The 12,966-nt window shown below is 43.2% G+C and overlaps 1 protein-coding gene across 2 annotated transcripts in view; it reads right to left on the bottom strand.

Annotated features, from left to right (window-relative positions):
* Positions 1–12,966, bottom strand: part of LOC115371739 (rho GTPase-activating protein 6) — an 89,781-nt gene that overhangs the window by 39,684 nt on the left and 37,131 nt on the right. Inside the window, exon 1 of one of the 2 annotated variants that reach the window (XM_030069242.1) lies at positions 11,442–11,870. The exons of the other annotated variant lie outside the window; for it this stretch is intronic. Within the exon in view, the coding sequence (XP_029925102.1) occupies positions 11,442–11,483 (42 nt within the window). The 5' untranslated portion in view covers positions 11,484–11,870. Of the gene's footprint in view, positions 1–11,441; positions 11,871–12,966 lie in introns of those variants that run through there. 2 annotated transcript variants of the gene reach the window in all.

Here is a 12,966-nt window from a genome sequence, read left to right as displayed (position 1 = left end):
TCTCCAACAATGCTTTGTTCTCCCTGGACAGTGGATGCGAGTGTGTGAGTGTGTCCATGTGTGCATGTGTGTAACACAGGTCACAGATGGGTCAGCTGGTCTGTTATTGATTTCCTAGCGGAAAGAATGATCATAGCGCTCCAGTGCCACTGTCCTGCCCGGCGTACCAACCAACCTTCAAATGACCTCGTCACGTGCGCGCGCGTCTATGTATGTGTGTGTGTGTGTGTGTGTGTGCAGAATAGGGATTTCTGCACAGAGTTTCAAAGTAAGTGTTTATTTCATAATGGTGATGGCTAGCTGCAGAGCAGTTTAAACAGAGGCTGATAAGTGTTAATGGGGTGTTTAATGAACATGCTAAAGTACTTATCACCCTCCCTCCTGCGCTGCACCGTGCGGGTAATCAAAACTCGCTCAGCTTATGAGCCTCTTTCTCTCCCTCCGTCAGTAAATGTGCAAAGCAGAGTAAATATAGAGAAGGTGAATGTGGGCTTAGCTAGAGCTGAGAAGCTGTTTGCCAGAATTTATAGTGTACAGTACATTACTTAAAGAAGCACGCCCGGTTTGGGGGGGATTGGATGAAAATCTCAAGTGTTCCTGGCAGATAATTTGCTTCTGCACACAAGAGTAACTCAGAGGCATATAGCGAGCGACTAAATTCATCTCAAAAACTATGAAAATACAAGCTTGTGGTAGTTACAGAACTAAATGGTATGTATAAAGTTGAATGATATGGTGCCAGGTGCGGCAGTTTTGCCCAAAATGATGCACTACTTTAAACTACGAGGGACTACTTTTCATATTTCAGCGGGTATTTAGTATAGCTGCTCAACGGAAACACTTCACAATTAAGTTATCCAGCACGCCTGTAAAAATCCTGTGGTATTTATTGATATATGATGCTGACTACTGATAAAAGAGTTTTAACTGAGTGTTTGATGAACATGCTAACATATTTATGCCTCACAACAGAGCTGATTTTGTCTCCAAAGCCTCACTGAGATCACCTCATAAAGTATCTCAACTGACTAAGCCGCAAAAATTGAACACTCAAGGAACATTTTTCAAATATGACACGGGCATTTGTCCAAAACAAAGAGGAATCTCTTTCCTGGAACCCCTTCCACTGCCTCAGTCTCCTCATCCAGTGCAACTTTACCCTCTGAGCTTTGTTAGAATCAAAGATTTTGAGATGACAAGAGGCCTTTCTCCACCTTTAGAGTCCTGTTTGTTCTGTTCTATTTCTGACCACAAACATTTTTTTTTTTTTTTTTTTAAATAGAACAAAACATTCACGGGGAAAGAGCAGGGATAAACACACAACAGCTGTGTTTTCAATGAAACTTAAAACGCGATGCACTCCGACGGTTGTGGTAGAGCTCATTTTCGAGGCCTATTACCCGAGTCAGTTTCTCTTTAGTGGAACATCTTTGCACATTTACCCCGATGTGTTTACAAAAAGTGAACAATTACCCGTCTATTTTAGGCCATCATTAGTGAGTTTAACACTTTCAAATTCTAGTTCAAATTACTGTTTACTCCCATTCATTTTATTATACATTTACTTTGCTGTGCCATAAAATGCACACACACACTTGGAGACATCATCAAATTGTATTAGGGATCAGGTAAGTCACTGAAATAAAAATAACCGTTGTGATAAGTTTACCGATGGGATGACAAGGGCGGCGGCTGTCTCTATTTGCTCTATCCTTTGCAAACAGGGAAACGCGGGGGAAATGAAATCACATTGACAGCCAGTATAATGGAATAACTCGCGTCTCATGAGATGACACGGCGTCTGCAAAATTTGTTCGCAAATATTGAGTCAGGCGTGTTGACTGAAGAGACGGAGGATGCGACCGAGACAAACAATGGCCGTGATGGATGGGGTTACTCATTCGCTGATCCATCCATCAACTCGTGTGGGTGACACGCAGCGCTGTATGCACACACACACGCGCACACACACACATTCACAATGACCTTTCCTGTTTACATACTCTCATCTTATTACTATAAACAAGTGTCAGCCAACACAGACGGTGACAAGACACCCTGAGGGCTTCCTATATTTACTGAGATTTTTTTCTCTTTGTTTCCCGTTCTTTGTATTTTTATGATGCACAATGCTTATTTCTAGATCTTGCATAAAATTCATGCATGCCTGCTCCACTGTTTCGACCACAAAACATAAAGAAACTAATTTATTTTCCCAGTAAAATATTTTAATTACAAGTTAAAGAGACAGTGTGCGGTTAGGGGGTTTCTTCTCACATTTTGTGAGCTGCCATGTGTCCTCCTGTTAACCTGTCACTAACAATACACAACTGTTAAATTTACTGTTTTAATCTAAAAAGTAAGGGGAAACAAGACTGCGCCTGTCCACGATGCCCCTTATTAAAGCTGAACAAATTGCCCACTTGGTGTATTCACCAACCAGACAGAATTTACCGAGCTCCTTCAGGACTCTGAAGCAACGTACTTCTTTCATTTGGGCGCATACTAAGTTTGAACGTGAAGTGAGAAAAGTTTACGAGGTTAAATGTTGCGCCGCTGTGCTGCAAGACTGACAGGAAAATGATCAAAACAACTCATGAAAATTCATGAAACGCTGCTTATATCCGCACCAATCCACACATTAATGGATTTTAACTTGCTCTTTCTAACCTGGCAGACACAGTTCAGATGTATTTATTCCTTCTTTTTACCAAAGTGAAGGTTTTTTCCCGTAATTCCGATTTTTGGTAGAGTAAAAATCAAAATCTTCACTCCCAGTGGTAAAATGAATGCACAAAGCAAGGTTAGTGAGAGTGCATCCATAAATGTGAATATGTGTGTGTGTGTGTGTGTGTGTGTGTGTGTGGGTGCACGCGTACACACTGTCCTGACAGACTTGTTGATCCCCACATTCCAGCGAGCAGCCCTGAGTGCAGCTAATCCAGTCTTAGTAAAAGGCCCCTTGAACTCGCAGGTCACACTAATTTCCACTCTAACCACACACAGACAGACGCACACTCAAACGCAAGCTGCGAGATGAATGCGTCCACACACACATTACATAAGCCGTACGTGCAAAAACACTTGCATCTATTTGCTACGGGCAGAAATGCACACGTCCAAACAGCAAACGGCCACAGAGCAAGCATAGGTTGTCTGTGTTATTCCCGACGTACTTAATTTGCGTGTGTTTTTCCTGTCACATATAAATTGTGTGTGTGTGTTATTCCTGGCGTGGTTCGTGTTATTCTTCGTCTGACTCGGGATGTTTTCATCATCTCGACTCTCGGTGATGTCAGCAGAGCAACAAAAAAAAAAAAAAAAAGACTGGAAATTAGGTTTCATTTTTGACCTCCACTTTCATGCCTGTCTGCTCATCGCCTAAATAAATCAGTGCATTCACCACGGAGACCCGGCAAGCTAAGTCATCACTGCAGCTTGCACATTCAGGCAGGTCACACACACACACACACACACACACACACACACACACCACAGCGGCAATCAGCTGATCCCTGACCGATCCCTTTTCCCGACTTACCCAGACTGAGACAAGATGTTCAGTGCCATTTTCACCTCCGTACGTCCAGTGGTTCAGTTCCTTATGGGTAGCATTTCATGTTAGCTTAGCATAAAGACTTGAAGTCTATAGGAGTCATTAGCCTAGGTCAATCATACTGGAAAAATAAACCTCACAGCAACTCCAAAGCTGTCTTATTTGCACAATGTATCATGTATAAGGTCTATTTTTTCAACTTTTCACTCCATAACATAAAATGAAAAAGATGAATGTTTGTTACATTAAGAGCCCCCAGTCTTCTCCATGGCCTCACATACCGCCTTTTGCTCACAAAAGCTCTGATATGTACTGAGGCTAATTGGTTCAAATAAAAAAATAACAATAACAGGCACAGCATACAGTTGGTTAGGATCAGAAAGTGCAGAAATCCCAGTGAGTGTCGGTAGAAATAAGAGCCTACACTCTTCGGAGCTTTTCTCTCTTGGCCGCGATCTGCTCATCCGGCTTCCTGAGCGCAGCCAACTTAGTAGCAAGGTGCGAGACGTTTTGTTTCCCTCCCTGACAACTGCCTGATTCGCGCCAGAGCTTGCACACACTCCGCGGTCAAGAGTGTAAAGCAATGCACTGACGTAAAGCGTACCTGCACTGTCGTACCAAGCAGAGTACACTGTAACACTGCAGAGATACACAACATTTTATACATTTGACAGTTATTCATGGCATTATGGTATTTATTAAACCGTAGGAAAGGACAAGAAAAAAAATTTAAGACCAATGTAAACTAAATTCAGTACTTTGAAGGCCTTATTTTAACAGAATAGTGTTTTCTGAATAATTTTAAGACCCCACAGGTACCCTGATATTGAAGCACAGATGCAAAAGGCGGCATGAATGCAGGGTTTTGTGCCAAACACAAAAACCCTGCATTCATATTTGCATTACTGGAATACACACTTACACACACTTTGCCCGGTGCCCTTTGACCTTCACGGACCCACCGCAGCAGTTAAACAGATGACCTGATGCTGTGACCCTACCGTGACCCCGAGCTCACCTTTCCGACTTCCTGACTTCCCCTTAAACTTCCTTGAAGTTTCCAACCCCGAGTTAATGGGCTAGTTAAGCTTTTTGCAGTTTGTTAACAGTTTGTTTGACAGGTTTGCTTCGCCTTTGTCGTGTCGGCGTTCCCTTTGAGAACCGCTCTGCGCTGCAAATATCGAAGTGTTGTTTCACCTGCTCTGAAATTTGAGCTACTAAAAAAAAAAAAAATCCACTTGCTTCAAAATGTGTTATGCTGGGAAATTTATTCCAGCGCTATCTGCTGAGGCTGAACAGCTTTGGCTAGTTTTGGCAAAGCTGTGTTGTTAAGGTCAATTACAGACCAACAGCTGTCTGAAGTGTTGAAAGTATTAGTGGAAATTCCTCCAAAAGACAGCACAGCCTGTTCTTATTATTGAAGAGTTTCTAGTTCTGCTCTACGTGTATGACTCATGCATGCATGCCTGCGTGTGTGCATGGACGTGCGTGCAAATCTCTGTGTGTGTAAGGGCTGCGTGCACATGTGTGCGTGTGAATAATCAGCGGATTACACAACGCTTTATGATTATGATGGCCGTCCTGACTGGTGCTTTTTAAAATTCCAGTCCATTACAGCGTTTTGTAGGTCTGGCAAAGTCAGGAACAACAAGCAGTTATAGTCCTTTAAAATTGTCAAGTCATGATGTAATTCCCCGCTCACTTCACACAGCGGTATAGTGATTGATGACGCATGGTGCCCTCACCGCTCTCACACAAACAGCAAGGAAACCTGTCTAACCCTGTTCTTCAACCTGCTGAACTGCAAATAAGGAGAAAATGGGTTCAAGTTGTCCTCTCAAGTTTCAGACCAACGTGAAGCAGGGAATGAGCTACTGTGCTTTAAAAAAAAAAAAGAAAGAAAGAAAGACAAAAAACCACTCACACACACATACACACACATCTAGAATACATATTTGTTCAGGCCCAGAGAAAGATCCCTGCCTCTGGAACCACATCAGCAAACGCTGGATCAAATCTTGCCAGAACCTTCTCTCCTGCGTTTCCTTGACTCTGTTTTTCTCTAAGCCTTCCTACCGTCTCCATAAAAAGACAAGTCTTGAGGAGGGCGGACTTCTCGCTCGCTGTTGATAATAAAACAGGGCCTTTCCTTGACAGGGTCTAGAGAGAAAAACGAGGAATGGACAGTGTTGTCATGACAAGGCAGAACTGACGGCTATGGAACGTGAAGGGGCAACTTGAAACTATTTTGTTTTGGGTTTTCTTTTTTTTTTTTGGATGCAAAATGGGTAAGGCACGCTGTTGCACATGCAAAACCAAAGTAAGAGTCAATTCAGTCAAAAAAATGCAAAGCAACCTCTCCAGAAGCCATTGGTGGTGAGTTTCACAATGCAAACTGACAAAACAGAACATATGCAATCTTATTTCCCCAAAATGGATATGCAGGACTTTGCAGTAAAATAGCATTTGGCAATGAGCTGTGTTTCCAGCATTCAGTATGGAGGTGCAGCCATTGGATTCCTTTTTCTGCAATCCTTTGCACAAAACATCCACTCCAGTTAGTTCCCCTTCTAGGTCAGTGTGCGCTTAGGAAAACTTGTGATCAATGTAAATAAACTCGCTGTGCTGATGACTAAGAGGCTGCATGGATGGTGGATGCCATCCACCCCCACACACACACACACACACTAACACATGCATGAGTGCAGCAGTTCATTACACTTGTGTTAAAACACCCAGGAGGGGCGCTCCCACAAACACACACAAGTAGATGGGACAAGTTCTATTATAATATATGAGGATTCAATCATTTGATGTGTAAATTTAAATCATTATGTCAGTAAAATGCATGCAAATCAACTTCTGTGCAACCTTGCTGCCAATTTGTCATAGTCTGGCTGTAGGCTTTGTGCCTTTTTCTGTCAGCGCTGTTTGTACTGGGAGTGGCAGGGGAGTAAAACAAACACACCTTCTGCAGCAGACCAAGGTCATACATCAGCAGGTAAGGAGACCAAAATGTTTACCCTCAGCATTATGAACTGAGAGGGAAAGAGAACAGACAGACAAGGGGACAGAGAAGGGAGGAAGAGGGGGAAAAAATTTCAAAGTTTCTGTGTACACGAAAACAATAGAGCACATTGTCGTGAAATAAGTGAGGAAGGGAGCAACAGAAAAGGCGAGTTGGGAGAAAGAAAATGGGAAACAAAAGGAGGAATTTGGCGCTTGTCTAAACAGGTAGTCGGCCGATAAGGGCTTGCGGACGTCTAAAGGAAGACAGAGCGTGCACCGTTTGGTCAGCGATGAGAGAGACAGACAGATGAGTAGACAAACAGACAAAGAGAGACAGAGTGAGAGACGAAAGGAAGGTCGGTGGAGGAGGCAATGAGGGTAATCAATCACTTCATCAGCACTCCCTTTGCCTGAAACTCTGTCTGCCGACTTCTTCCTCAGTGTCAATCACAATGTGGGTACGTCTTTCAAGCCAGGATTCTCTCTGGCCTGATTAAAAAACCAATCGCCGTCCAAACTTAATTTTTCAAGATCTGTTTTCTCACAGGACGCCACCTGGAAAAGCTAAGACTGTCACGGTGATCCTTTATATCCCCACCGGAGGTAAAACAACTGTCAGAATGTGGCAGTGTGCGTCAAGCATAACCCATAAACCTCTACAGCTACTTACAAAACCAGGGGGAGAGCACTTGAGCATGTATTTATGACTCAAGAAGCTAATGTTGCGTGGCAACACAATGAAATAATGACAGGAGGCCAATTAGAAAACTAATTAATTGGCACTACACTGCCTCAGTGTTGGAAGGCACAGCATTTTGATCAAATTTCAGCCAAATTTGGCTGCTTCACACGTTCCAGAATCTGCGCTGACAAGTCGCACTTCCAAATCCTTAATGATTTATTTTGGCTTGTAGGGGCAGCATGAGCACGCCAATACACTGAGGACCTAAACGTGAAGACGATCATTTTGGAGCCAACTTAGTATTTGTTAATAACTCTGCTGTTCAAAGCCGACTAAAACAAAGAAATACTATGTGTAATATGGTGGATCTGCAATCCTGTGTCATTCGTCATTTGTTTATTTGTAATACCTGCAGAGATCCTTGATGATTGTAATCCTTTGCAAAGCTGCCATATCTGTCATTTGTAAAGTAAGCACTCCGGCAAAATATAGCCACTGTATTCGTAATGATAGAGTTCCCCTGATAAAACTGATCCCTGGCGAATCAATCGCTGTGAAATTTTAGCCACAGTTTGTTTTTGGCACAGGACTTCTTTTTTCTTTTTCTTCTCGCTGCACAATTTCTGTTTCCCTCCCTGTCATAAAAAAGGGAGAGAGTGGTGGAATCTACTGGGGAGGACATGAAGACATTTATGGCATGAACATGTTGACCTTACACAACTGTATATGGCGATTTCATCCAATTTCATTATCTGGATGAATGCATTCCACGTAATACTTATCCTGATAGGGTAAGATTGCAAATTCAGGCACATAGTTGGCAAAAACCTTGAAATCAAACCTCACTCTAAAGGCCAACAGGCAACAATTTGAAGGAGCGCGGCCTGGTTATTTTTCCAGATACTCAGGCAAACAGTGTCCTTTTCATGCTAATAACCCATGATGTTAGAATTGATTTTACTCCAGTTGTCGTTTCCTATCCCGCTGCATGAACCGTTGCCAGTTTTCTGTCATTTCCAAAGGTCACCTGTGTACTGCTCTCGTAATCCAAGTACTACCATGTAAATCTGCAATTTGCACTACTCTAAAACAAAACCCCTCCTGGTGAGAAGCCAAGCAATCAATCCAGACTGTTATATCTAATCCTCGGCGGTATTCTATTACTACAATACCCCGATGCCACAAGTAGAATACCTTGCGCGTCACTACAAGTGGAACAAACACATGGCTGCCTAAAGGGGGGATTAAACGTTTACGCACTGGCAGCTGAGAAGAGCTTCTACACCTTGCTCTCAACCTCTCTCTCTCTGACTCTCTCTCTCTTTCAACATCCCTCTGCATCTCCGGGCTGGTAACCTGGAATCTGAAATATTTATCCGCCGTGGCAGGAATGACGGAATATGGCTTCTGTTTATCAGAGGGCTGACGAAGAAAGGCCTGAAAGGGCATTATCCTCCATTAACACCAGCGAGGAGGACATTTTTCCCGGGATCCTTTCCTTCGTCATGCTCGATGCTGCATTCTTGTGCCGCGTTCAACTACGTGCCTGGGATTTATTAGACGGCTGAAACCGCACTATTACTTGATTGTGATGCATTCTCGGTGCAAGAGTAATACACTTTTAGTGGTTGCTTGGTGTGGTCAGGGGTACCATCAGGGGTCCTTCACAGTGTTACAGCTGGTTCCCAGCAGAAAAATGAAGAAGTTTGACTTTTATGTCATTCCCTGGCAGTCAGAGCAGCGAGGGAATGTATAAGAGTGACTGATTTGATCTTATTTTATACAGATCCTGACAAAAAAACCTCAGAGGGGATTCCTCTGTCAAATCCAGCCAAAATGGGGGTCAGTGGTCTAATCTGCTGTTATTTTGGGGATCCTTGACATGGAAAACTTTGGGAATCTTTGTATTAGGTTATACTGAGGAACGGCCTGATTTGCCTGCATGCATTCACAAATAAATTCCCTGCCTCATAAAGCACATCACCATGACCGTCTTTGCTTTTGTTTTCAGCCGTTTTCCACTTTCACTTGTGCAGCTTGGCAAAGCTGCGGCTGCCCCACAGCTGAATGTAGTTACTTTGCTAGATCTGGAGAATTTTGATCGCTTGCCCATGACGTGTAGGCCATCAACAAAAACGGTGCAGACAGACAGCGGACCCACCCACATGTTCATAGCATACTCATGCTCTTATTTGCATGCTGGAAACCAAACGACAACAAAACTTCACTGATGCAGTTTTCCCTATTGTGCTCATCTGTGCCTTATTTAGCAAGTGGCCAAAAATGACACTGTGCATCTGGAAATAGGAGGATGTGCTGCTGCGCTGGTGACATAATGCGATTGCACCACCTCCCCTTTCTAGATTGTAATCTACTTAAGCACTTGACATGATGACACAAATCTATTCAGTCGACATGTATGACAATCAAAACAGATTCTACATTCTCCCTGAAGGCCTTATCAGTACTGTTTCTCCTGTATTCATTCAGCAGAGGTGCACCATCACAGCAAGAAAATCACCGCCACTGCAAGAGAAAATATGAAATTAAACACTGTAATTTAGAAGTATCCCCCTAATTACCACAGCTGCATAAAAAGTACAAAGAAACCACTGCTAAAAATGTAAAGAATAAGGCCAAATTCATCCGAGAACATGAAATGCATGGAGTACTGTGGCTCTGATGCATTACATACATTAGACCTGACAGAAGCCATGCAATGTGTCAGAGTTTTACATCCGCCTCAGTATGTTTAAGCACCTTGAAGACTCATCAGGCTGTGCCAAACGAGTCTACGGCGCTGTAACGTCTACATTATGAGGGAGAAACTATGGGCTTAGTGGATATGGCTTTCACACACGCCACAAAACACTAACTCCACTGTGGGAGACCACAGCGTGCTGTGAGCCGAGCCAAAGAAAATTGTATTGTTTTTCAATCTACGGTTGTAGCTTTATGAGGGCGTCCAGCCACAGAAACATCACTCATAAAACGAGTCGGACCGCTGAAGCACTCAGCAGAGGATTACTCACAACTAGAGAAGAGGAGGGAGAAGGAAGGACAGAGGGAGGGGAGGTGGGAGAAAGAGGGAGCAAGGGTAAAAACAGAGACGGAGAGAGAGAGCAAGAGAGAGAGGGAGCGAGAAGGAAAGCGTGTGTGTCCACCGTGCAACTTGTTGATCGCCGCATTCCAGTGAGCTGCAACCTGTTTGTGAGCAACCTGTTGCTCAAAATCAGCCCCGTGAACCGGTGCTCTTTCACCCTGTCAAAAATCTTCCAACCACCAGTTCCCATCAGCTCCTCACCACCTTGACCCGGATCTGTGTATTTTGCCCCTATCTTACCACTGTGCTCCCAGGTGTTCTCCACCAACAAACAGGAGCACAGAGCCAGGTTTTCCGTGTCTCTGTTCAGCTGATTTTAGAGCAAAACCTCTCCCCTACAAACCAGAAAGCCTGCGTATGTGTGTGTGTGTGTGTGTGTGTGTGTGTGTGTGTGTGTGTGTGTGTGTGCATGTATTTGTTTCTCCACTTTTGCATATTACAAAGCCGGCTTGCATCTCTTCACAGGCATGTACATGTAAATACACACAAATACCACTCAAACCTCACAGGAAGTTACAGCACGTTGAGGCCCACTTTGCTCATCTTAGCCTTTGCGTTCTGTTTCCCTTCCACTGACACTCTGAGAGGCAAAATATCTGCTCACATGTTGAAACTCGGACAAAGTCATCACAGACCTTTACTGTGTTTTCTTTCCGCTGCACAAAATATGACACTATGCAGGCGGGGGTGATTGTTATTAGTATATTTAAGACACCATATAATATGGTTGCTCACAGTGCAGAGAATAATAGGAAAGGGTGTGATGAAAACAAAGGGACTCTGGGACTTTTCATGCATCACACAATTAGTTATCACAATGAGAGAGAGAGAGAGAGAGAGAAAGGGGGGGGGGGGGGGGGGGGGGGGGGGGGTTGTAATTCGTTTCCAGCCGCAAAATTATGTCAGTCATCTTAACGCAGGAAATAAACAAGTCTCTCTTTCTCAACCACGCATGCATAGTCTCTCTCTCTCGCGCACACACACACGCACGCACGCACGCGCACGCTTCTGCGCCCTTATCAGTTGACGGGCTCAAATCGACTTACCGTCTGAGTCATAATTAATTTATGGCCAATAAACTGCATACTTACAAGATAGGAATTGTGCCTGTCGAGGAACACGGAGTCTCCCATGGTCCCGAATAAGGATCCACATATAAATAACCCAAAAAATGAACAGCCAAAAAAATAAAAATGAAAATAAAAAATAAAAAAGACAGATGCAACAAGTGATATCCTATCAGAAAATAAAAACTCCAGGAAAGTGTGCGCGTCGGGTCTCTGCAAGTCTCCAGCAACCACTTGCGTCTTCTTCCTCTCCTTCACAACAGAAACGGAACAACGTGGGGTTTTATAGATCTTTTTTTTTTTTTTTTTAAGCGATAAAATCACTGCAAAGCCTCTTTTAGGAGTTGATGTCTTCACACCACGCAGTAGTGTGTGTCAGAAAGTCATCTGTGCCAGGAAGGACACCATGGTGCGTAATGCGTAACGGATCCATACTGCGCTCTGTGGACTCTGGCGAAGACAGATGCTGAACCGCGAGGGGAGACGAGGAGACTAATGTCAAGCGTGATGCAATAAGACAAGGAGCTTCCGGTCTAGATTTTCAAAATTAACCCCCCGTTATGCCTCGGTTTGCAAATTAGAGTACCAAAACGGAACAAAGGGGGAGACTTATTTCGATATATTTTTCTTAGGCTGTTGAAGCAGCTGGAGAAACTGTGTGATTCGTGCTGGTGGAAATATGTTTCTGTTCAGTCTCACTGCAAACCAGCTGACAAGTCACAGTGATCTTCAATATTAATAATGATTATTCATTCGGTAAAATTCTTGAATAGTATTGGAAATATATCTGTCCTCCAGGATCACACCAGTTTCTGGTTGAGTGGACAAGTGCATTTCTATTTTTAAATTTTCATTTTAATTTATTTCATTTCATTTTATTTTATTTTTTCTTCCACGTAATGAATACGGTTAAAAGGCTGATGCCAAAGAATTAATAATCAATTCCTGAGAGACTCCTCCTTCCTATTTTTTTTTTTCTATTTATTTATTTAAACTCAGAAAGCCTCATCCCAGCTGATGGAAACGCACCTAATTAATATTTTAGTTCCCAATAAATGCCATGTTTTACAAAATATGGTATTTTTAGCATCTATTGTAACGATGTAAACAATATACTCCATATTTAAAGTAATGATTATCCACCCATGATGGTGATTATGCATTATAATACTTACAATTATTATTAATACTATTAGGCTTATTACAGTCAATTTATCTTGATCTAAACTGGAAAACTGCATGCTTCTATTTTGAAGTGTGCATCTCTTAATTTGTCACGTTATGTTGGCTCACTGTGGCCGGCTTGACGCAGCGAGGCGAAGCGAAGCAGAGAAGGAGAGGCGGGGCGCCGGAGGGGAGCAGCGCTGGAAGAAGCTTTTGATTATCTCCAGCGGGGTTTCTTCAATGTTTTCTTGACAAGAAGCCACAAATGGAGGTCCATTTGATAAGACTTTGTCCCAGGGACCCCCATGTAGGGACATTTTTTGTGGCTGGATATCAACTAGACATCAGTTCATACTGTAGATAACAGTGGGGAGTGCAACTTCTT

Source organism: Myripristis murdjan, chromosome 2 (assembly GCF_902150065.1).
Source record: "Myripristis murdjan chromosome 2, fMyrMur1.1, whole genome shotgun sequence".
Classification (NCBI taxonomy): Eukaryota; Metazoa; Chordata; class Actinopteri; order Holocentriformes; family Holocentridae; genus Myripristis; species Myripristis murdjan.
The sequence above is the reverse complement of the archived record's forward strand: the minus strand, read 5'-3'. Positions and strand labels throughout refer to the sequence as shown.